The sequence below is a fragment of the Leuresthes tenuis genome, unplaced genomic scaffold (genome assembly GCF_036924035.1).
Source record: "Leuresthes tenuis unplaced genomic scaffold, fLeuTen1.0.hap1 SCAF_10, whole genome shotgun sequence".
Lineage (NCBI taxonomy): Eukaryota > Metazoa > Chordata > Actinopteri > Atheriniformes > Atherinopsidae > Leuresthes > Leuresthes tenuis.
This window is the reverse complement of record NW_027325364.1, coordinates 960,126-985,170: the sequence shown is the minus strand read 5'-3', so window position 1 is coordinate 985,170 and position 25,045 is coordinate 960,126. Positions and strand designations below refer to the sequence as shown.

The window sequence follows — 25,045 nt, the reverse complement described above, 5'->3', positions numbered from 1 at the left end:
TTCTACATATTACTACATATTTTAAACACTGTTGAAAGAAATCAGACATGAATTATTGCTCATTATCAGCAGTGAAACTCACAGTTAGCTCTTAGCACAGCTTTCTACATATTACTACATATTTTAAACACTGTTGAAAGAAATCAGACATGAATTATTGCTCATTATCAGCAGTGGAACTCACAGTTAGCTCTTAGCACAGCTTTCTACATATTACTACATATTTTTTAGCCATTTTAAACACTGTTGAAAGAAATCAGACACATCAAAACAGGAAATCCTCCTGCTCTGGAGGATGGAACCAGGAAGTCATTTCCTAGTGCAAAACACAACAACCAATTACGTTACTGGAAGAGTAAACGGTTTTAATGAGTTATTTCATTGTGTTGTTCCTGGTTTGGACGGAAAATATCGCAAAAACTGAAGCTGGATCTCTTCACTGTGGCTTTATAATTCCTTATGCGAACTCTGTCAGATTCTCTTTTCTCTTTTCTTTGATTTATAGTGGAAACATCTGTCGTTAGCATCTCGCTACACTCATTTTCAACATGTGAAACTGAGGTGTAAAGATGCTAATCAAGTCCAATACTGTGGTGGATGCAGAGTTTACTAACCGGTGAAGTAAATGGAAACTGATAAACCAACAGGTAAATGTTTACTGCTTCCACATGATGTCGTATGTATGAATGCATATTAGCATATTAGCATGCTAGCAGGATTAGCATTTATTTTCCTGTTCGTGTGCCTCACGTTATCAGCTGGTCTAAGCTCTCAGGGACTTGGTAAGAAATACTTGTAAATGTATTTGAGGAGCCTAAGATCTGCTGATCTACTCAGAGAACCAGGGGAGGCTCTTTGGACCCGTTGGACGCTCCAATGCTTCATCGAGACCGTGGTCGGCATTCTGTTGCTGCCATTTTGTGACCTCAGTGACTTTTCTCCTCTTCAACCCTTTATCACCTTCTGCTGCAGCTGCTAATGAGATCCAGAGAAAACACCGTCTTTCTCCACAGTTGCAGTGCAGATCTGATAGATTAGGGAGTAAGAAACTAACCAGTGCTCAGCTCTTATTGTCTTGGTTTTTGGTCTTACTGCAACATCCCGATTTCCCCTTTGGGTGAATAAAATATTGATTACATGTAGAGATGCACCAGGTATCTGAGGTTTAGTATCGGCCGACACGATACAGAACAGTGTGGAATTATGGTATCAAACTGTAAGTTTCACTGTGTGGAAAAGACTGGGATCATTCTTTTCTTCCTTATTTTTTTAAAAAACAAATAAACAGATATAAATGTACTGAATTATTTATTTATTTGATAATTCTGCACCAGTAAAACGATCTGAACCATAAAAATATAACAAGTGTCACTGGTTCAATCAGTGCAATTAGGGATTCAAAATGAAATGTAAAACAAAATATAAAAGAATAAAGGAGCTGAAACTGAGGTTTCAAAATAAATAGCAATCAGCTCTTTGTGTAGTTTAGTGCAAACGGGAATTAAACCTCCGTTACAAAAGCATCCGAACAGAACAACAGCTTCTCCAGCTTCGTAAAAACTAAAGAAAAATCTGAGGTGGTTCCAACTTAACAAGTTTTTTCACCACTGAAGGGGGCAGAAGGCCTTTGGATGAATCCAATCCTGGACAGGACAGGGGGGGGGGCACTGATACCGATAATATCGGTACCGATATCCAAATATCGGATCGGTGCGTCCCTGATCTTAGCAGATTCATCTCCCCAATCAGAACCGAAAAACGGGACGCTTGGATATGAGCTGAGCTGCACATTTTCATCTGTTGGCATGAGATGAGCTGAACTGTGAGGCTGATTCACAGCCAGTCACCGAACACGTGAAAGACTTACGATCTCTTTGAGTACGGCCGCGCCGACGTTCGGCATGTTGATGCTCAGCGGAAGCTTGTAGCCGAAGCCTCGGCCAAACTGGACCATCTGCAGCTCAGTGGGTTTACGCACGCCGTCCAGAGCCACGGCCAGCAGAGCGCTGATCCCTACGGAGCAAACATTTACTTTGCATGGAGACAGCGTGAAACTGTGAGAACAGATGAAAGATTAGCAGCGTTTACCAGACCGCCGCAGGTTCTCCGACTCCTCCTCCAGGACCATGACATCTTCATCGAGTCCATCCGAGAAGATCACCAGCACCTGATGGACGAGGCCGGTCACATGTTAGACTTTCATAAAGTGCTCCATAGGAGAATAACTTCACTAAACTTCACTGAAAACACAGTTTAAAGTCATTTACTCAGAGCAAAGGGATGATAGTGGGTCATCAGAGCTGAAATCCTGACACAGAATCCATCCTAAAAGTCCGAAAAGTTTCAGACTTGGCTGAATAAATTCCTCTTTGGTTTGAAGGAGCCAACTTGCACTTGTTCAGAAGTTAATTTAATGTTAATTTAATGCAACACTGGAGCCAGATTTCAAAAGACAGCTCGATGAAATCCAGAAGAATAAAATAAACATTTTGCTGACTGTGAGTCACACACAGGAAGCAGAAATGTCTTCCACTTCTCCCCCGTCCGGGTCTCACTTTCTAATTCTGTCAGATACATTTCCTTCTGAGAAGATGCTGCTTGAGTTTATCCAAGCATGTCCACATCTGACCTCACTTTCTCCAGCACGGTAACCGGAGTCAGCTACTTATTCTTGGCCTGAGGCAGACGGGCCCTTCCTGGTTCTGGTTCTGCCAGAGGTTTGTTCCTGGTTCTGATGGAGGTTTCTTCCTGGTTCTGGTTCTGCCAGAGGTTTCTTCCTGGTTCTGATGGAGGTTTCTTCCTGGTTCTGATGGAGGTTTCTTCCTGGTTCTGGTTCTGATGGAGGTTTCTTCCTGGTTCTGGTTCTGATGGAGGTTTCTTCCTGGTTCTGATGGAGGTTTCTTCCTGTTTCTGGTTCTTATGGAGGTTTCTTCCTGGTTCTGATGGAGGTTTCTTCCTGGTTCTGGTTCTGATGGAGGTTTCTTCCTGGTTCTGGTTCTGATGGAGGTTTCTTCCTGGTTCTGATGGAGGTTTCTTCCTGGTTCTGGTTCTGATGGAGGTTTCTTCCTGGTTCTGATGGAGGTTTCTTCCTGGTTCTGGTTCTGATGGAGGGAGCTCAGGACGGGGATTGGACCAAAGAGAGAAGACTGCCTGTATGAACTGGACTAATTGGGATTTGAATGAACCCGATTTGATTGGATCATGATTCTATTGAAACGGACTTTATCTTCAAAGTGCTTTGAGATGATCTGCTGCTCCAATGTTGCATTCCTGGATTCTAAGTTTGTTTTGCATTTACCATAAAATAGTCTTTGCTGAATAGTAAGTGAACTCTTTCTCACTGGGATCTCCATCCAGATAAAAATAACCGTATTAAAGGTGAATTAATGGTTAAACTCCACTGCATCTGAAAGATTCTCATGGATCCATGTCAGCCCACATGAACTCATCTCTCTCAGAGCTGCCTTTATCAGCATGTTTGTCCTTTCTTCTGTGAGGTAATTCGGCTGAACTGCAGCTTGTGTTTGCACAGAACAGAAAGGAGACACCAACAGGGACCGAGTAGAAGATTTTAATGTCATCTCAAAGTTCTGATAATACAAGACCACACCTTTTCAGAGGGATGTGGACGCCGTAAAGAGAGAAAACCCGATCTCAGACTCACCTTCACGCCTGCTCCGGACTGTGTCCTGAACTTCTCCTCGAAGGACTTCATCAGGGCAGTGTTGAATTTAGTTGGTTCAGTCAAAGTCAAATCCATGACTTTCCTCACCACCTCCTCGCTGTAGACCTCAAATTTGAAGTCATCCAGCAGGCGTCCATCGCTGTGCACCGTTCGGTACCCAAGGTTGGGCTGGACAGGTGCGACGCAGCACAGGCCTGGTACCGATGAAAGGTGCTGAACGATGTCAGGCAGGTAGGGCAGCTTCTCACGAAGCTTAGCTCCCGTGCTGTCAGAGATATCGAACCCCATGGCGATGTCGATGGTGCAGTCTGCCGCAAGGGGAAAGGCGCCTTTACTTTTCTCAGGCAGAGAATCAGAACAGTAGAAATCAGAGAGGCGGTCGCCTTGTTAAACTCACCAGATGGATCTCTTTCATCCTGGGATTCACAGATGATCTTCACAACCTTCTCTTTGACCTTCTTCAAGCTGTCAAAGTTGCCCACAGTGAACAGCCTCTCTGGAGTACCGGTGATCTGCAGCAGCTCCAAATCGTGGACGTCTCCAATGCCAATGGCAAACATCTCAATTCCCAGAGCTTTGAGTTCGTCGGCTGGACCCTCGACATCATCCTGTGAATCTCCATCTGTGATCAACACCAGATTCTGGGAAATCTTGGCAGATCTACGGCTGCCACGCGAAGCTTCAAAATATTCCTTAATGGAGGTCAAAGCCAACCCGATCTTGGTGCCTCCACCGACCTGCCTCATTTTCTGGATGTGATCTGACAATTCGTTCTCCTTGTAGTACTGGTCGAGGTAGAACTCGTGCTTAAACGAGCTGCTGAACTGAGCGAGTCCGACATGCCATAAATCCTTGCCGATGTTGAAACTGTTCATCAGCTCAGTGGTAAAGTTCTTCATGAGGCTGTAATCGGTTCTGTTGATGCTGCCGGACTGGTCGATGAGGAAAACCAGGTCAGCTTGCTTCTTCTCACAACCTGCAAGAGCCAAGAGGACATGTTTCCTTGCTTCTAAAGAGGCTATTAAGTCCAAATTCTGCAGACATGATCAATAAAGGACATGCAGCTTTTCACAATCTGAACCTTTGAAGGTTCATGAAATGTGCAACTCAATGGAGAACGATGCTATTTTATGTTAAATATTTTGAATTTTGTTTTACAAAATAAGAAAATATGTCCCTAAAAAGAAGAATGAGAAAACAAACCCCTCTGGAGCCATTTAGCTAAGGCACTTTTTTACATTTTTACAGTTGAAAAATCCACAGCATGTTCAGGTTAGACCAAACACTCTGACCCATAAAATAATCTTCTCTTTATTTTCTAAAGCTCCATGTATGCAGTTTACTCATCAAACTCAGGCATTTAACTCTTTTCTTACCCAGAGGGGCAGACTGTAGAGCACACCCACCTAACTCAAACTCACTCCTTTATATATTAACCAAACCATTTCCTGTAAGATTAGGAGGTATTTAACCTGCCATGAAATGGGTTAGGGCTGGGCAGGGTTAGGGCTGGGCAGGGTTAGCGCTGGGTAGGGTTAGGGCTGGGCAGGGTTAGGGCTGGGCAGGGTTAGCGCTGGGTAGGGTTAGGGCTGGGCAGGGTTAGCCCTGGGTAGAGTTAGGGCTGGGCAGGGTTAGGGCTGGGCAGGGTTAGGGCTGGTTAGGGTTAGGGCTGGGCAGGGTTAGGGCTGGGCAGGGTTAGGGCTGGGCAGGGTTAGCGCTGGGCAGGGTTAGCGCTGGGCAGGGTTAGGGCTGGGTAGGGTTAGGGCTGGGCAGGGTTAGCGCTGGGCAGGGTTAGGGCTGGGCAGGGTTAGCGCTGGGTAGGGTTAGGGCTGGGCAGGGTTAGCCCTGGGTAGAGTTAGGGCTGGGCAGGGTTAGCGCTGGGCAGGGTTAGGGCTGGGTAGGGTTAGGGCTGGGCAGGGTTAGGGCTGGGCAGGGTTAGCGCTGGGTTGGGTTAGGGCTGGGCAGGGTTAGCCCTGGGTAGAGTTAGGGCTGGGCAGGGTTAGCGCTGGGCAGGGTTAGCGCTGGGCAGGGTTAGCGCTGGGCAGGGTTAGGGCTGGGCAGGGTTAGCGCTGGGCAGGGTTAGGGCTGGGCAGGGTTAGCGCTGGGTAGGGTTAGGGCTGGGCAGGGTTAGCGCTGGGCAGGGTTAGGGCTGGGTAGGGTTAGCGCTGGGTAGAGTTAGGGCTGGGCAGGGTTAGCGCTGGGTAGGGTTAGGGCTGGGCAGGGTTAGCGCTGGGCAGGGTTAGGGCTGGGTAGGGTTAGGGCTGGGCAGGGTTAGCGCTGGGTAGAGTTAGGGCTGGGCAGGGTTAGCGCTGGGTAGGGTTAGGGCTGGGCAGGGTTAGCGCTGGGCAGGGTTAGGGCTGGGTAGGGTTAGGGCTGGGCAGGGTTAGCGCTGGGTAGAGTTAGGGCTGGGCAGGGTTAGCGCTGGGTAGAGTTAGGGCTGGGCAGGGTTAGCGCTGGGTAGGGTTAGGGCTGGGCAGGGTTAGCGCTGGGCAGGGTTAGGGCTGGGTAGGGTTAGCGCTGGGTAGAGTTAGGGCTGGGCAGGGTTAGCCCTGGGTAGAGTTAGCCCTGGGTAGAGTTATGGCTGGGTAGGGTTAGCGCTGGGCAGGGTTATGGCTGGGCAGGGTTAGCGCTGGGCAGGGTTAGCGCTGGGTAGGGTTAGAGCTGGGCAAAGTTAGCGCTGGGCAGGGTTATGGCTGGGCAGGGTTAGCGCTGGGTAGGGTTAGCGCTGGGTAGAGTTAGGGCTGGGTAGGGTTAGCGCTGGGCAGGGTTAGCGCTGGGTAGGGTTAGGGCTGGGCAGGGTTAGCGCTGGGTAGGGTTAGCGCTGGGCAGGGTTATGGCTGGGCAGGGTTAGCGCTGGGTAGGGTTAGCGCTGGGTAGAGTTAGGGCTGGGTAGGGTTAGCGCTGGGCTGGGTAGGGGTAGGGCCGCGTAGAGTTAGGTTCGGGTAGAGTTAGGGCTGCTTAGGGTCAGGGATGGTTTGAAGCTCTGATTTCACTCATTTTCTGTTTCATTTCAATCATCCGAACCTTTGTGTTTCCCAAGAATGTAGAATTAATCTTTTATGGCTCTATTATTTCAGAATTGTGCAATCAGACTTCTCACCAGCTCTAACATGAGAGTCTTATATCATATGTTCATATATAATGTTTGGCTACAATTGGATTTCAGGACTACCGTCAGTTGCATTATTCAACTGGATGCTCTGCTGTCACGACATTAAGTTTGTTTTAACATTAACATTTCTGGGTGTACCTGAAAATTCTTTCTCCAATTTCCATTTGTAAAATCTAATGTGAGTCATGTTTACATTTGTCTTCTTTCCACTTGTTCTTGTGAGGTCAGAAGCATAATAGTGTGTACAGATGTGCAGCAACACATCTTCTTACCCGGCTTGGTTTCATTGCAGATGATCTTAGTGATGTTCTTGTAGATAGTTTCCAGGGCGTCAAAGTCAACCACGTAGAAAACTTTGGATTTGTCATAGCCAGCCATTATCTCCAGCTGATCAACTTTGGCTCCTTCCACTCCGATACTGATAACAGTGATTCCATTGTTTCTAAGTGCCGCAGATGGTTTTTCCAGATTGTAAGGATTAGTAGCCTCGCCATCTGTGATTATCATGAGAATCTGAGGCACCCTCTTCTCCGCCCGACCTCCATGCTGAGCACCGAAGTACTCTAAAGTGTACTCCAAAGCCTTGCCAATGTAAGTGTCTCCTTTTGGGGGCTTCAAGTCAGATATTGCTTTTAAAACCCGCCGTTTGCTGTCGTACTCCTGCAGAGTGAAGCTAGATTGGGGATTTGTCGAGAAGAGAATGACCCCAAACCGAGTCAGGTCTTTGCCGACGGTGGTATAGTTCACCACATACTGCATGAACTTCTGCATGAGAGTAAAATTGGCTGTGCTTATGCTCGTGGAGCCGTCCACCAGGAATATAATATCGGCTTTTTCTGTCTTCTTACACTCTGGTGGGAAGCAAACAGAGAAAAGGAGTTAAAGGGAAGAACAATCAGAAGGTATTTACATCCTTAGAATTAATCTAATTTTTTGCATCGCTGGAGCCGGTTGTGTCAATAGTATTTTTGAAGATTTGCAGAAGTTTATTATTCAAAAATATGTCACAAGATAGTGATGTACCAAGGTTTAATGCCTTTATCACCACCATGTCAATCTTCTTCTGCTCTGCATGAGTGAACCAGGTTATGTCAGATAGGCTAAGACTGGCTTTCACACCAAAGTGAGGTGATGAAAACTGGATCAAACATCATGAGAAGGAAGTTCAGGCATGTGCTTAATCCTACAAAGGCTCAGTTTGCCGTCCTTACTCGACCATAACACTTCCTTTTTTTTAAAGGATTAAAAAGTAAAGGTCATTTAGGTCTCCATCGAGGGCTCTCAGGATAACTGTGGACTGGATACTGTAGCGGTATGATTGCCACCTTCCATGTGGGAGACCTGAGTTCAAATCCCCTGCATGAAAGGTATTACCTCCAGTAGGGGTCCTTAGGCAAGACCCCCTTACCCTGACTGCCTAGCTGTAAGTCGCTTTGGATAAAAGCGTCTGCTAAATGCATAAACATAACTGGATGAGTCCTACTTTAGGGTTAGGGTTACCCTAACCCACCGTAACCCTAACCCTGATGTCCAAGAGAAAAGATGCAACGATTCAATTCACAAGAATAAAGAGGGCCATGCAGAGGAACTGGGGCTGAGCCAAAGTCTTAAGAAAACCGCATTAAAACACTTAATGCTTCACCAGCTCGTGACTACCTGCTAAAGGGTACCTGGAAGTGATTTGTAGGGCTTTGTTAAGGATAAAAGACACTATAAAAGTATCGCCTCACCTCTGTCTGGCTCACACAGGTCTACAACCATCTTACTCTCCACGTCCTTCAGAGCATCAAAGTCCCTCTCAGAATATACCCTGTCTGGAGATCCGGTGATCGCCAGCAGCTGGGCGTTGTCGGCGTTCACCACTCCAATAGCATACACCAGCACACCCTTTTCCCTCAGAGCTGCAGCGGGCCTGCTGACTTCATCCTGGGCCTCACCATCAGTTATCAACACCAGTCTCTGCCGCAGATCTGGACGCCCTCCATTGGTTGAATCAAAGTATTGAGACACCTGTCTGATGGCTTCACCTGTGAGCGTGCCTCCAGTCATCCGCTGCATGTTCTCAATGGCTCTGTGCAACTCGTCTTTGCTGTAGTAAACGTTGAGCTTGAACTCCAGCTGCTGGACACTGCTGAACTGCATCACACCAACACGCACTCCATTCTGCCCAATATAGATCTTATCGATGACAGATTTCATGAAGTTTTTCATTTTATTGTAGTCTTCTGGAGCTATTGACTCAGAGCTCTCGATCAGGAAAATGAGGTCGCCCGGTACATCTTTGCAAGCTGTAGACAGAGGAGCAAGGTTAGCATTTATATTCACTGCCTTTCAGAGCCTGGCTGTAGCTCAGGAAGAACTGCCTATCAAGCTCGATGTTTGACTCCCGGCTTTTTGTAAGATCAGAGATTATTGTTGAGGTAAATAAGCACATAAGGCATTTAAACCAGGAAAATACATCAGAGATGTGTTCTGACATGGTTTCAGCTAAATGGGTCCACCCAAACCCATGAAACAGAACCAGGTTCAGGTTACCTATCATCACATGGCTCCCCTCCTTCTAGCCTGTAGGGCTAGGAGGAAGAAGGGATGGAGGAAGAAGAACGCAAACATTACTGTAATAAGGCCTTCTTAACACATTATAAAGTAGTAGTACAGTGAAGGAAGTGTGGCATTGGCTGTATGTCTCTGCCCCAGAAAGAGAACTGGTAATAAGCAGCTCTCATGAATGTGTTGGGAGGGATGTCATGATACCAAACCAGAGACTCCCAGGTGGCCAACAACTTAAATCAACCCTGAAGAATCAGTGCAGAGGTGTCAGGGCGCTGGCCTTAACTGTCCCACACAGATTATACTAACTCTTATTTCTACTCACTGTCGTTACGGCAGATGTCGATGATGATATCATCCTTGATGTCCTTTAAGCCGTCGAATTTCTCGATATAGTACTTCTTCTTAGGGTCACCAGAAATTTCTACCAACTCATCGTCATTGGCCGATTTCACCCCGATGGAGTAGATGGTGACCCCCTGCCCCCTCACCATCTCTGCGGGAACCTTCACATCGTCGTTTGACTTCCCATCAGTGATGACCACCAGGTACTCGGAGACTTTGTGGCCACGAGAGATACTGGCTTTATCAAAGTGTTCAATCATGGATTTCAGTGCGTTCCCCGTATGGGTCGTATCTCCTACATTCGTCATTCGCTCCACAGCTTTCTTCATTGACTGTGCATCTTTATAGGTTGTCAGGTCAAACTCCAGCGCTGTATTTAATGCATATTTTACGATCCCCATGCGCACATGCTGTGGCCCGATGCGGAAGGCGTCAATAAATTCTTTAGTGAAAGTCTTTACGTCTTCGAATTCATCGGATGAAATGCTTCCCGACTGGTCAATGAGGAAGAAGATATCTGCTTCCTCTGTTTGTTCGCAGGCTGCAAAGAAGACAGAAAAAAAGAAGTTCTGTGTTTTATAAACACTTACAGTAAAAACTTCCAACCTGCAGTGACTGAAAGCTTCAGATCTTTTATAAAACACTGGTTCAAACCTTTTTTGAGGACACCCGCTCGACCGGCTGTTCCAACTGCCTTGGTAACGATGTTGGTGCAGAGGACTTTCTTCAGGCTCTGCTCCAGTGTCTTCAGCAGCGCATAGCTGTTCACGAAAAACACGTGCTTCCTGGCAGGATAAGAGGCCATCTGTTCCAGCTCCGCCATGCTGGCGTTTTGGACTCCCACAGAGTAAACTGTGACTCCAGCACGTTGAAGATCAGCTGCTGCTTGGCTCACATCGTCCTGAGATTCTCCATCTGTGATCACCACCGCTACTTGCTGGACGCCCTTATCTTTCCTGCTTCCCCTCCCCTTGATAAAGACTTGCTCCCGGGCGAACTTCAGAGCAGCTCCCGTGTTTGTGCCTCCTCCACGGTAAGGCAGGATTTTGATGAACTTTAGCAGTTTCTCCTTATCGCTGAATGTGTTGAGGCGGGCCATCAGCTTGGGTTGGCTGCTGTAAATCACGATGCCCACTCTGACTCTGGTCAAACCGATGTCCAGGCCGCTGACAATCGAGAGCAGGAAGGTGCGCACCAACTGGAAGTTGGAGACTCCGATGCTTCCAGACTCATCCACAATGAACACGATGTCAGCCATTTTAGCAGCTACGCAATCTGCAAAAGAAGTCATAATAAAAATAGTGTTTGTGAGTATTTTCAACAGATGAATGAGTCACAGTAGCGGTATCATTGCCACCTTCCATGTGGGAGACCTGAGTTCAAATCCCCTGCATGAAAGGTATTACCTCCAGTAGGGGTCCTTAGGCAAGACCCCCTTACCCTACATCCCTACCTGTAAGTCGCTTTGGATAAAAGCTAAATGCATAAACGTAAACATAAATTGTGACTAGGTGACTCTTAACTACAGGGGTATGAAAATGGTTCAGGTTATTTATCTTATTCAGTCTCTGAAATGCCCTAAATGACACGGAATCAGTAAAGATTAGCAGGCTATTTGTCATTTCTCATGAAGTGGGACATGAGATGTTTCCATCGAGGTTTTCTGAGCATATGATGCTATAATCTATAATCTATGCTCCACCTGATAATAACAGCAGTGAATAGAGGTCGCTGACCAGGAAATAAAACAAGTTTGACCAATGATTTTGGTCATATGATTAAAAAAAACAACCTTGATGAGTTATTTTCTACTTTTTGGATGAAATCATAAGTTGTGTGTTCATCCTTTCTATGTCACCTGTCTCAGGTGTGCTGAGTGTCAGATTCTAAGTAACCTGCGATGGGAAGTCCACCAGATATCCCAGACCTAAAATGTTGGTCCATCAAATCACATCAAAGGTAATTAGGAATCAAAATAAAGAAAAATACTCTTTAAAATACTTAAAAGCTGTGTTTACCCTGTGTCAGCGGGGTGTCCGGTTCCTTTCCCTCAACAACAGACTTCAGTATCTGTATTGCATTGGTGAAGGTGTTGTATGCAAATGGCGCTGTGGCTACCACACGCATTTCTTCCATCGATGCACCGAGGCTCATCCCAACCACAGTTACACCCGCTGATTTGATCCGGCGGGACTCCATGAACACAGAATCATCTGAGTTTTTCCCGCTCAGAACAACCAGGAACTGCTGGTAGCCTTGATCCGCTCGGCTTCCCTTCCCCGCGGTGAAGAAGTTAGCGGTGGCGTATTGTAAAGCGGCACCCAGTCTGCGTGGCTCATTGGGCACAAATCGGCGATTGCTGAAGCGCCTCAAGGCTGCCTGGATGTCGTTTTTGGTTTGGTGAGTGTTCAGAGAAAATTCCACTTTGACATCTTGGCCGTACTGAGCTAAGCCGAGACGGTGAGCGGAAGCTCCGAAGTTGAGCTGATTGACCATTCGAAAGAGGGTATTCCGGACTAGTTGGAAATCTGCTGTTGACAAGCCGCTGTCCACAAGGAAGAAGATGTCTGCAAACCTTTCTGCCAACGCTGAAAGACACAAAAAGACAAGAGTTGCTGTAACAGCAGCCATCTTAATCACAACCACGATGCGTCCCAATATCTTTCCTTAACCAGAGCAATTCATTCTTCTTTCTTCATCTTCAGGAGACACTTTTCTGCAGCTGTTACTGAGAGAAATATAGATTTTAACAGTTGGTGAAAACCGTCACATTCACCAGCGACCCTGCTGTGGATAAAGCTGGTGTGAGGCAGGGAATCCCACGTTAACCAGCTGAAAATACAGATTATATATAGAATATAGATCCACGTCTGTGGATAAAGCTGGTGTGAGGCAGGGAATCCCACTTTAACCAGCTGAAAATACAGATTATATATAGAATATAGATCCACGTCTGTGGATAAAGCTGGTGTGAGGCAGGGAATCCCACGTTAACCAGCTGAAAATACAGATTATATATAGAATATAGATCCACGTCTGTGGATAAAGCTGGTGTGAGGCAGGGAATCCCACGTTAACCTGCTGAAAATACAGATTATATATAGAATATAGATCCACGTCTGTGGATAAAGCTGGTGTGAGGCAGGGAATCCCACGTTAACCAGCTGAAAATACAGATTATATATAGAATATAGATCCACGTCTGTGGATAAAGCTGGTGTGAGGCAGGGAATCCCACGTTAACCAGCTGAAAATACAGATTATATATAGAATATAGATCCACGTCTGTGGATAAAGCTGGTGTGAGGCAGGGAATCCCACTTTAACCAGCTGAAAATACAGATTATATATAGAATATAGATCCACGTCTGTGGATAAAGCTGGTGTGAGGCAGGGAATCCCACTTTAACCAGCTGAAAATACAGATTATATATAGTATATAGATCCACGTCTGTGGATAAAGCTGGTGTGAGGCAGGGAATCCCACTTTAACCAGCTGAAAATACAGATTATATATAGAATATAGATCCACGTCTGTGGATAAAGCTGGTGTGAGGCAGGGAATCCCACGTTAACCAGCTGAAAATACAGATTATATATAGAATATAGATCCACGTCTGTGGATAAAGCTGGTGTGAGGCAGGGAATCCCACTTTAACCAGCTGAAAATACAGATTATATATAGAATATAGATCCACGTCTGTGGATAAAGCTGGTGTGAGGCAGGGAATCCCACGTTAACCAGCTGAAAATACAGATTATATATAGAATATAGATCCACGTCTGTGGATAAAGCTGGTGTGAGGCAGGGAATCCCACTTTAACCAGCTGAAAATACAGATTATATATAGAATATAGATCCACGTCTGTGGATAAAGCTGGTGTGAGGCAGGGAATCCCACGTTAACCAGCTGAAAATACAGATTATATATAGAATATAGATCCACGTCTGTGGATAAAGCTGGTGTGAGGCAGGGAATCCCATGTTAACCAGCTGAAAATACAGATTATATATAGAATATAGATCCACGTCTGTGGATAAAGCTGGTGTGAGGCAGGGAATCCCACGTTAACCAGCTGAAAATACAGATTATATATAGAATATAGATCCACGTCTGTGGATAAAGCTGGTGTGAGGCAGGGAATCCCACTTTAACCAGCTGAAAATACAGATTATATATAGAATATAGATCCACGTCTGTGGATAAAGCTGGTGTGAGGCAGGGAATCCCACGTTAACCAGCTGAAAATACAGATTATATATAGAATATAGATCCACGTCTGTGGATAAAGCTGGTGTGAGGCAGGGAATCCCACTTTAACCAGCTGAAAATACAGATTATATATAGAATATAGATCCACGTCTGTGGATAAAGCTGGTGTGAGGCAGGGAATCCCACGTTAACCAGCTGAAAATACAGATTATATATAGAATATAGATCCACGTCTGTGGATAAAGCTGGTGTGAGGCAGGGAATCCCACTTTAACCAGCTGAAAATACAGATTATATATAGAATATAGATCCACGTCTGTGGATAAAGCTGGTGTGAGGCAGGGAATCCCACGTTAACCAGCTGAAAATACAGATTATATATAGAATATAGATCCACGTCTGTGGATAAAGCTGGTGTGAGGCAGGGAATCCCATGTTAACCAGCTGAAAATACAGATTATATATAGAATATAGATCCACGTCTGTGGATAAAGCTGGTGTGAGGCAGGGAATCCCACGTTAACCAGCTGAAAATACAGATTATATATAGAATATAGATCCACGTCTGTGGATAAAGCTGGTGTGAGGCAGGGAATCCCACTTTAACCAGCTGAAAATACAGATTATATATAGAATATAGATCCACGTCTGTGGATAAAGCTGGTGTGAGGCAGGGAATCCCACTTTAACCAGCTGAAAATACAGATTATATATAGAATATAGATCCACGTCTGTGGATAAAGCTGGTGTGAGGCAGGGAATCCCACGTTAACCAGCTGAAAATACAGATTATATATAGAATATAGATCCACGTCTGTGGATAAAGCTGGTGTGAGGCAGGGAATCCCACGTTAACCAGCTGAAAATACAGATTATATATAGAATATAGATCCACGTCTGTGGATAAAGCTGGTGTGAGGCAGGGAATCCCACGTTAACCAGCTGAAAATACAGATTATATATAGAATATAGATCCACGTCTGTGGATAAAGCTGGTGTGAGGCAGGGAATCCCACGTTAACCAGCTGAAAATACAGATTATATATAGAATATAGATCCACGTCTGTGGATAAAGCTGGTGTGAGGCAGGGAATCCCACTTTAACCAGCTGAAAATACAGATTATATATAGAATATAGATCCACGTCTGTGGATAAAGCTGGTGTGAGGCAGGGAATCCCACTTTAACCAGCTGAAAATACAGATTATATATAGAATATAGATCCACGTCTGTGGATAAAGCTGGTGTGAGGCAGGGAATCCCACTTTAACCAGCTGAAAATACAGATTATATATAGAATATAGATCCACGTCTGTGGATAAAGCTGGTGTGAGGCAGGGAATCCCACGTTAACCAGCTGAAAATACAGATTATATATAGAATATAGATCCACGTCTGTGGATAAAGCTGGTGTGAGGCAGGGAATCCCACGTTAACCAGCTGAAAATACAGATTATATATAGAATATAGATCCAAGTCTGTGGATAAAGCTGGTGTGAGGCAGGGAATCCCACGTTAACCAGCTGAAAATACAGATTATATATAGAATATAGATCCACGTCTGTGGATAAAGCTGGTGTGAGGCAGGGAATCCCACGTTGACCAGCTGAAAATACAGATTATAGATAGAATATAGATCCACGTCTGTGGATAAAGCTGGTGTGAGGCAGGGAATCCCACGTTAACCAGCTGAAAATACAGATTATATATAGAATATAGATCCACGTCTGTGGATAAAGCTGGTGTGAGGCAGGGAATCCCACGTTAACCAGCTGAAAATACAGATTATATATAGAATATAGATCCACGTCTGTGGATAAAGCTGGTGTGAGGCAGGGAATCCCACGTTAACCAGCTGAAAATATAGATTATATATAGAATATAGATCCACGTCTGTGGATAAAGCTGGTGTGAGGCAGGGAATCCCACGTTAACCAGCTGAAAATATAGATTATATATAGAATATAGATCCACGTCTGTGGATAAAGCTGGTGTGAGGCAGGGAATCCCACTTTAACCAGCTGAAAATACAGATTATATATAGAATATAGATCCACGTCTGTGGATAAAGCTGGTGTGAGGCAGGGAATCCCACTTTAACCAGCTGAAAATACAGATTATATATAGAATATAGATCCACGTCTGTGGATAAAGCTGGTGTGAGGCAGGGAATCCCACTTTAACCAGCTGAAAATACAGATTATATATAGAATATAGATCCACGTCTGTGGATAAAGCTGGTGTGAGGCAGGGAATCCCACGTTAACCAGCTGAAAATACAGATTATATATAGAATATAGATCCACGTCTGTGGATAAAGCTGGTGTGAGGCAGGGAATCCCACGTTAACCAGCTGAAAATACAGATTATATATAGAATATAGATCCACGTCTGTGGATAAAGCTGGTGTGAGGCAGGGAATCCCACGTTAACCAGCTGAAAATACAGATTATATATAGAATATAGATCCACGTCTGTGGATAAAGCTGGTGTGAGGCAGGGAATCCCACGTTAACCAGCTGAAAATACAGATTATATATAGAATATAGATCCACGTCTGTGGATAAAGCTGGTGTGAGGCAGGGAATCCCACTTTAACCAGCTGAAAATACAGATTATATATAGAATATAGATCCACGTCTGTGGATAAAGCTGGAGTGAGGCAGGGAATCCCACGTTAACCAGCTGAAAATACAGATTATATATAGAATATAGATCCACGTCTGTGGATAAAGCTGGTGTGAGGCAGGGAATCCCACGTTAACCAGCTGAAAGTATAGATAGGACTCCAAACTAAGGTCATAATAAACTTCAGGTGGATGGATCTTAATGATCCAAACTGGTCTAATGGCCTGTTTATTACAGTCAGTCCCATTTAAACACAGAAGCTTAGAATATTTGTACCAACACTATCTCTCTGCTGGCCGACCTGAAACTTCCCTGAAACCTGAGCCTCTCTTCGTTTGAAATACTGAACAATGTCAGTTCCTTATAGTCTGACATCCACCAAGACTGATCACGTTTTGATTGATTCTTTCAGTGTTCAGCAGCTTTAAGATTAGAAACTTTAACTGTATCACGGCTGTCTGTCGGTCACCGGGAATGTAAATTACAACGATTGTAAAAGATCTCCTGATACGAGACAGTGAGGTTTTATTAGTCGCTGCAGTTTCTAACGGGGACTGGATATTAGTGGTATTATTACGGCTATTGATTAGTGGTATGATTGCCACCTTCCATGTGGGAGACCTGGATTCAAATCCCCTGCATGAAAGGTTTTACCTCCAGTAGGGATCCTTGGGAAAGACCCCCTCACCCTACCTGCCTTCCTGTAAATTGCTTTGGATTAAAGCTAAATGCTTAAACATAACGTCGCAGTCTCTCCCAGCTGTTTTACACTTTTTCCTCAGACATTTTCTGATGAATTACAGCCTGAACTAATTCTGAACTAAACCTTCATGTCTCCTCCACACCAATAACCAGCACAGTTGGACTGGATGAAGAACTCTGAAGGTCTAATCTGCAGCAGAGTAACAGCAGGTAAAAGTCATTTAATTCGTTCATGTTCCTGTTTTCTTGGACCAGTCAAATGTTTGGACATGCCTGCAGATTACTTCCTAATGAGCAGGTGTATCCAAACGTCTGACTGGTACCTGAACTACCCTCGGCCTCACCTTGCCTCTGGTCCTCCATGGAGGAGCAGACAGTTCCCAGCAGTTGCTCCGTCAGCGTCTGCAGAGCCTGGTAGTTATCGATGGCCAACAGGAAGAACTCCGAAGGCTGCGTAACAATTTGCTGGAGCTGCTGCAGGCTGGCCTGTCCGACGGCAATGCCGAACACGATGACGCCCTGCTGCTGCAGCTCCTGGGCAGGCACGAGCACGTCATCGTTGGATTTGCCATCCGTGATGATCATGACGATCTGTGGCACTCGCTGGCTGGCTCGGCTCCCGGCGTTCTCTGTGAAGTACTGTGAGCGCAGGAAGTTGATGGCTTTGCCCGTGAACGTGTTTCCTGCTCGGTACTGCAGTCTGTCCACGTGAGCCAGCAGGGACTGCGTGTCCAGGTGTTCATTCAGCAGGAACTCCTGATAAGGCTCATCACTGTACTGGGCCAAGCCGACCCGAACGTGGTCAGAGCCGATGTTGAGGCCTGAGATGACATTTCGGAGGAACAGCCTGATTTCCCCAAAGTTAGGGATGCCGATGCTGGAGGAGCTGTCGACCAGGAAGACGATGTCAGCCTTGTTGGCTCGAGCACATTCTGCAAAGGAAGGAGAAGGTGGTCAGCAAAAGGAGCAACAAACTGAGGAATATGAAACAACCGTGGGTTTATTTACCCAGAAGATGATGGGAATCTTTTTTATTAATGCTGCAAACCGACAGAAACCATAACTAACGTGTCTCTGCTTCACTTACTGACGACCTTATGGCAGCTATGTCATCACCTACCTGCCATTAGACGGTTTTTCTTTGTTCAGCCACTTAACTCTGAGCTATGAAGCATTCAGGCAGGAAAAAGGCTCCTAACTCAAGGGATGAACCAGTGTTGTGTCGACACAGAACAGACAACTTAGCAAAGAAGCCATTTTAAACTGGATCTTTAGGTACTTTGTTACCAGCAGCCTGTCACAAAGACACATCATTTGTTCCCATTTCTTTAGCTGCATCTATGAAAAACAGCAAAGAAAACACAGTTTGACAGACAGAAAATAGGATTTCTGCAGCAACAAGGTGATTCCCAAAGAGCTATTAGCTGAAAACTTGGCATATCTCAGCATGGGGTGCAGTGTGTCCTTAAAACATTTGAGGAAACTGGACAAGTGGAGGACAAAAGAAGAAGTGTCAGGCCTAAAAAACTATCTCCAGCAGCTGAACAGGATCTGAAAGTGATGTCCTTAAGAAAGAGGAAAAAATCCAGCTGTGACCTGACAGGACCTGAGAGATGCATCTGGACCTTCAGCTGATCCATCTACTGTTGGCCCAAGCCTCATCAGAAATGGTCTCCATGGAAGGGTGGCTGTCAAGAAGCCGTTCTTAAGGAAGGGAAACAGGGAGAAAAGGCTGAGCTGTGCCAAATGACACAAGAAGTGGACTGAAAATCAGTGGCAACAGGTCTTATGGAGGGATGAATCCTCCCCAGAGCCCGGACCTCAACATTATTGAAGCAGTGTGGGATCATCTGACAGAGAACGGAACAAAAGGCAGCCCACATCCAAAGAAGAGCTTTGGGATGTCCTTCAAGAAGCCTGGAGAACTATTCCTGAAGACTCCTTAAAGAAATGACAGAAAGCTGGTCTCAGAGGGTTCAGGCTGTGTTGGAGAATAAAGGAGCTCAGACCAGAGATTCACTTTAAAGCTGCTGAGAACTGAGAAAAAACTCTGTTTCTGCCTCAGATTCTGGGTTTATGTTCAGGTTTGACCATGTTTCAGTGAATCTCTGCAGCTGCTTCCTGTTTTTATGGAGATACAGAAATAAATGAGGTCTGGATCAGGACTTTTGTCCCGTACTGGATGTCATTAAATTGATTCTGATTCGATCTTATCTTATCTTATCTTATCTTATCTTATCTTATCTTATCTTATCTTATCTTATCTTATCTTATCTTATCTTATCTTATCTTATCTTATCTTATCTTATCTTATCTTATCTTATCTTATCTTATCTTATCTTATCTTATCTTATCTTATCTTATCTTATCTTATCTTATCTTATCTAATCTTTCCCCCTCATCTCTGGAAGTTTTCAAAGATTTTAAATCTGTCAGATCATGTGCTTTTTTTATTGATGCTTTCATCCATCCTTCCTTCCTTATATCAGCACCAATGAAATCAGACCACCCGGTGGGCTTATACCTTGCAAACCGCCACACTTTACCTGCAGGCACTTGGAGGAGTTGTCTCTTGGCTTCCTCTACAGTTGTGCACAGCGTCTGGACAATGCTCTCAGAAATTCCCTGCAGGGCAGCAAAGTCTGACACGCTGTAAACATGCTGACTGTGCGGCTCATTCGCCATCTCCTTCAGCTGGCCCTCATCTGCGTCTTTGATACCGATGGCATACACAATGATTCCCTTCTTCTTCAGTTTCTCAGCGTTGGACTTCACTTCATCCTGCGATTTGCCATCAGTGATCACCACAGCAATCTGCGGCACTTTGTGGCGGCTCCCAGCTGCCGCCACAAAGTGATGATTCAGCATGAAGTCCAAACCTTGGCCCGTTTTGGTTCCACCGCCCCAGTAAGGTAACGTCCTGATGTAGCTGAGGATGTCCTCTTTCTTCTGGTGGGTGTTGAGCAGGAACTCGGTGCGCGGAGCCTCGCTGTACTGAACCAGACCGATGCGCACTCGATCAGGACTGACATCGAAGCTGTTGACCAGTGTGAACAGAAACTGACGGATCTGCTCGAAGTTCTTGCTGCCGATGCTCCAGGAGCCGTCCACCAAGAAGACGATGTCGGCCACAGCCTCCTGCTTGCAGACTGTGAGGGAGTTTCAGGTCATGCTTTCAGATTCTAAAAAGAAAAATGTTGCCACCGAAGCAGATCGTGGTTCTTAGAAAGCGTGCCGGCCACAGGTGAAGAGTGAGCAGAATGAACAGGTGGAGCTTTGCTGGAAGCCAGAGGGAAAATGAGCAGGATCTGAACTGAAAGATGCCTTCAGTGGAAGAGTGTGAGGAAGCTTTCAGATGGTGCTCACATCAGAAAGCATTGATGAAGCACAAAAATCCAGCTTCTCTCATCTTACGTGAAGCCTTTCTGAGCTGAGGAGCTTCAAAATGTTTAAAAATGAAATATCTAGAACCAGAAATCTCTCTCTCTACATATAGATACATATCTATAAAGATAGATAGATATATCTATATGGATATAAGCAAAAGAAGTCCCTGTTTCTAACAGTTTCACGGCAGCTTAAACTGGAACTACAGGTTGGGTTCTGTTAGGTTCTGTAATCTGTCGCCATCCTGCATGACAGAACTCTTCAGAAACTATAAATAACATAAAGATAACTGGATCAGATGTGAGCTGAAGCGTGTGTGTGCAGCAGCAACAGAAATGTGCACAGTTAGTGACCCGTTATGTGTGTTTATTCTTGTTTTCTGGTGTTTGTGGGGCCCAGAAACTGTCAGCAAACCATAGTTTTGGGCCCCAACAGGCTTTATGGGGCCCATAAACTGTGGGACCACGTGTTTGGTGGGATTTTTGAGGGCCAGAAGGTGTATTTATGGTCAGGGTTTGAATTAGGCTGAAGTTAGGCTCAGGGTAAAGGTTTAACTCAGATTAGGGGGCTAACAAAGACAAAAGAACACGTTTCTGTGTGTTTATTCTTGTTTTATGGTGTTTGTGGGGCCCAGAAACTGTGAATAAACCATAGTTTTGGGGCCCAACAGGCTTTATGGGGCCCAAAACTGTGGGACCACGTGTTTGGTGGGATTTTTGAGGGCCAGAAGGTGGATTTATGGTCAGGGTTTGAATTAGGCTGAAGTTAGGCTCAGGGTAAAGGTTTAACTCAGATTAGGGGGCTAACAAAGACAGAAAAACACGTTTCTGTGTGTTTATTCTTGTTTTCTGGTGTTTGTGGGGCCCAGAAACTGTGAGCAAACCATAGTTTTGGGGCCCAATTGGCTTTATGGGGCCCAAACTGTGGGACCACGTGTTTGGTGGGATTTTTGAGGGCCAGAAGGTGGATTTATGGTCAGGGTTTGAATTAGGCTGAAGTTAGGTTCAGGGTCAAGGTTTAACTCAGATTAGGGGGCTAACAAAGACAGAAAAACACGTTTCTGTGTGTTTATTCTTGTTTTCTGGTGTTTGTGGGGCCCATAAACTGTGAGCAAACCATAGTTTTGGGGCCCAACAGGCTTTATGGGGCCCATAAACTGTGGGACCCCGTGTTTGGTGGTATTTTTGAGGGCCAGAAGGTGGATTTATGGTCAGGGTTTGAATTAGGCTGAAGTTAGGCTCAGGGTAAAGGTTTAACTCAGATTAGGGGGCTAACAAAGACAGAAAAACACGTTTCTGTGTGTTTATTCTTGTTTTCTAGTGTTTGTGGGGCCCATAAACTGTGAATAAACCATAGTTTTGGGGCCCAACAGGCTTTATGGGGCCCATAAACTGTGGGACCACGTGTTTGGAGGGATTTTTGAGGGCCAGAAGGTGTATTTCCGGTCAGGGTTTGAATTAGGCTGAAGTTAGGCTCAGGGTAAAGGTTTAACTCAGATTAGGGGGATAACATGTGGTAAATCACCACTAAGACAGAAAAACACGTTTCTGTGTGTTTATTCTTGTTTTCTGGTGTTTGTGGGGCCCATAAACTGTGAGCAAACCATAGTTTTGGGGCCCAACAGGCTTTATGGGGCCCATAAACTGTGGGACCACGTGTTTGGTGGGATGTTTGAGGGCCAGAAGGTGTATTTACGGCCAGGGTTTGAATTAGGCTGAAGTTAGGTTCAGGGTAAAGGTTTAACTCAGATTAGGGGGCTAACAAAGACAGAAAAACACGTTTCTGTGTGTTTATTCTTGTGTTCTGGTGTTTGTGGGGCCCAGAAACTGTGAGCAAACCATAGTTTTGGGGCCCAACAGGCTTTATGGGGCCCATAAACTGTGGGACCACGTGTTTGGTGGGATTTTTGAGGGCCAGAAGGTGTATTTATGGTCAGGGTTTGAATTAGGCTGAAGTTAGGTTCAGGGTAAAGGTTTAACTCAGATTAGGGGGCTAACAAAGACAGAAAAACACGTTTCTGTGTGTTTATTCTTGTTTTCTGGTGTTTGTGGGGCCCAGAATCTGTGAATAAACCATAGTTTTGGGGCCCAACAGGCTTTATGGGGCCCATAAACTGTGGGACTACGTGTTTGGTGGGATTTTTGAGGGCCAGAAGGTGGATTTACGGTCAGGGTTTGAATTAGGCTGAAGTTAGGTTCAGGGTAAAGGTTTAACTCAGATTAGGGGGCTAACAAAGATAGAAAAACACGTTTCTGTGTGTTTATTCTTGTTTTCTGGTGTTTGTGGGGCCCAGAAACTGTGACCAAACCATAGTTTTGGGGCCCAACAGGCTTTATGGGGCCCAGAAACTGTGAATAAACCATAGTTTTGGGGCCCAACAGGCTTTATGGAGCCCAAACTGTGGGACCACGTGTTTGGTGGGATTTTTGAGGGCCAGAAGGTGGATTTATGGTCAGGGTTTGAATTAGGCTGAAGTTAGGTTCAGGGTAAAGGTTTAACTCAGGTTAGGGGGCTAACAAAGACAGAAAAACACGTTTCTGTGTGTTTATTCTTGTTTTCTGGTGTTTGTTCGGCCCATAAACTGTGAATAAACCATAGTTTTGGGGCCCAACGGGCTTTATGGGGCCCAAACTGTGGGACAACGTGTTTGGAGGGATTTTTGAGGGCCAGAAGGTGTATTTACGGCCAGGGTTTGAATTAGGCTGAAGTTCAGGGTAAAGGTTTAACTCAGATTAGGGGGCTAACATGTGGTAAATCACCACAAAGACAGAAAACATGCATGTGAGGGTGACTTTTACTGATGTTACGGGCTGATGTGATCCTTTCTGTGCTGCTATGCAGGAAACCAAACTGCACCATCACACCCACCTTCCTTCTGAGCGACGTTACCGTAGAAACTCATGGCCAAGATGAGACAAAGCAGAGCTCCCTGCCTCCCCTCCATGCTGGACCGCCTCTCAGGTTTCTCTCTTCCTGCAACACAAAGATGGCTGTAAATGTGGAGGGTGACATGCTCAGTATGTGGAGGCAGCTCAGTCACAGCAAACAACGTTAAAATCTCTACATGTGAGCCAGAGACACCCAGAGGGAATCATCCACATTGGACTGGAACGTTTGAAAACACCTTGGACATTTTGGATGAATCTGCATTAGAAACAGCATATTCTGTGTGCTTATAAGGATAAAGGAGCCTAACCTCCTCACAGCCAAACATCTGGCCCAGATGTTTGTGTATGGAGGCTTTTTACACCTGTTTCTGTAAAAACTATGAAGCAACTCAAAGGCATTAAGAGCACACAGATGGAACCACAGCTAAACAATCAGCTAAAAGCCAGATTTCCTCTGGATCGCACAATAATACTCTGTGGGTTCGTCTCTGCTATTCAGAGGCAGTGATGACTCAGAACTTTCTGCTTCTAACTCAGAAGAACTGAAGTTGTTCTCTTTGGACCTAAACTGTCCGGTTATATAGTTACTCTGGATGCTATTTCCTTGGCTTCTAGTTCTACAGTGAGGAACCTTGGAGTTATTTCTGACCAGGATCTGTCCTCTGACTCACATATAAAACAGGTTTCTGCCTTCTTTCACCTTCGTAATATCATTAAAATCAGGACCATCCTGTCTCAGGGTGATGCAGAGAAACTGCTCCATGCATCTGTTCCTTCAGGACTGAACTACTGTAATTCCTTATTATTGTTCTGTCCCACAGATTCTCTGAAAAGCCTCCAGCTGATCCAAAACCCTGCAGCCAGAGTTCTGATGAGATCTAACAGCAGAGATCATGTTTCTCCAGTTTTAGCTTCTCTTCATTGGCTCCCTGTTAGATTCAGAATAGAATTTAAGCTTCTTCTCCTCACATATAAAGCTCTTAATGACCGAGCTCCATCACATCTTAAAGATCTCACAGTTGGATATTTCCCCAACAGAGCACTTTGCTCTCAGGCTGCAGGTTTCCTTGTGGTTCCCAGAGTTTCTAAAAGCAGAATGGGAGGCAGAGCCTTCAGTTATCAGGCCCCTAAAAGCAGAATGGGAGGCAGAGCCTTCAGTTATCAGGCCCCTAAAAGCAGAATGGGAGGCAGAGCCTTCAGTTATCAGGCCCCTAAAAGCAGAATGGGAGGCAGAGCCTTCAGTTATCAGGCCCCTAAGAGCAGAATGGGAGGCAGAGCCTTCAGTTATCAGGCCCCTAAAAGCAGAATGGGAGGCAGAGCCTTCAGTTATCAGGCCCCTAAAAGCAGAATGGGAGGCAGAGCCTTCAGTTATCAGGCCCCTAAAAGCAGAATGGGAGGCAGAGCCTTCAGTTATCAGGCCCCTAAAAGCAGAATGGGAGGCAGAGCCTTCAGTTATCAGGCCCCTAAAAGCAGAATGGGAGGCAGAGCCTTCAGTTATCAGGCCCCTAAAAGCAGAATGGGAGGCAGAGCCTTC

At 45.3% G+C, this 25,045-nt stretch overlaps 1 protein-coding gene across 1 annotated transcript in view; it reads right to left on the bottom strand.

Moving 5' to 3' along the window:
* LOC140315791 (collagen alpha-6(VI) chain-like) overlaps positions 1–25,045 on the bottom strand; it is a 66,542-nt gene that overhangs the window by 26,468 nt on the left and 15,029 nt on the right. Inside the window, exons 2-13 of the mRNA XM_072393371.1 lie at positions 23,492–23,596; positions 19,783–20,385; positions 17,581–18,168; positions 11,711–12,280; positions 10,347–10,967; positions 9,673–10,233; positions 8,528–9,085; positions 7,070–7,648; positions 4,083–4,661; positions 3,665–3,993; positions 2,089–2,167; positions 1,868–2,013 (exon numbers count right to left, since the gene is read on the bottom strand). Of these exons, the coding sequence (XP_072249472.1) occupies positions 1,868–2,013; positions 2,089–2,167; positions 3,665–3,993; positions 4,083–4,661; positions 7,070–7,648; positions 8,528–9,085; positions 9,673–10,233; positions 10,347–10,967; positions 11,711–12,280; positions 17,581–18,168; positions 19,783–20,385; positions 23,492–23,567 (5,289 nt within the window). The 5' untranslated portion in view covers positions 23,568–23,596. The remainder of the gene's footprint in view (positions 1–1,867; positions 2,014–2,088; positions 2,168–3,664; positions 3,994–4,082; positions 4,662–7,069; positions 7,649–8,527; positions 9,086–9,672; positions 10,234–10,346; positions 10,968–11,710; positions 12,281–17,580; positions 18,169–19,782; positions 20,386–23,491; positions 23,597–25,045) is intronic.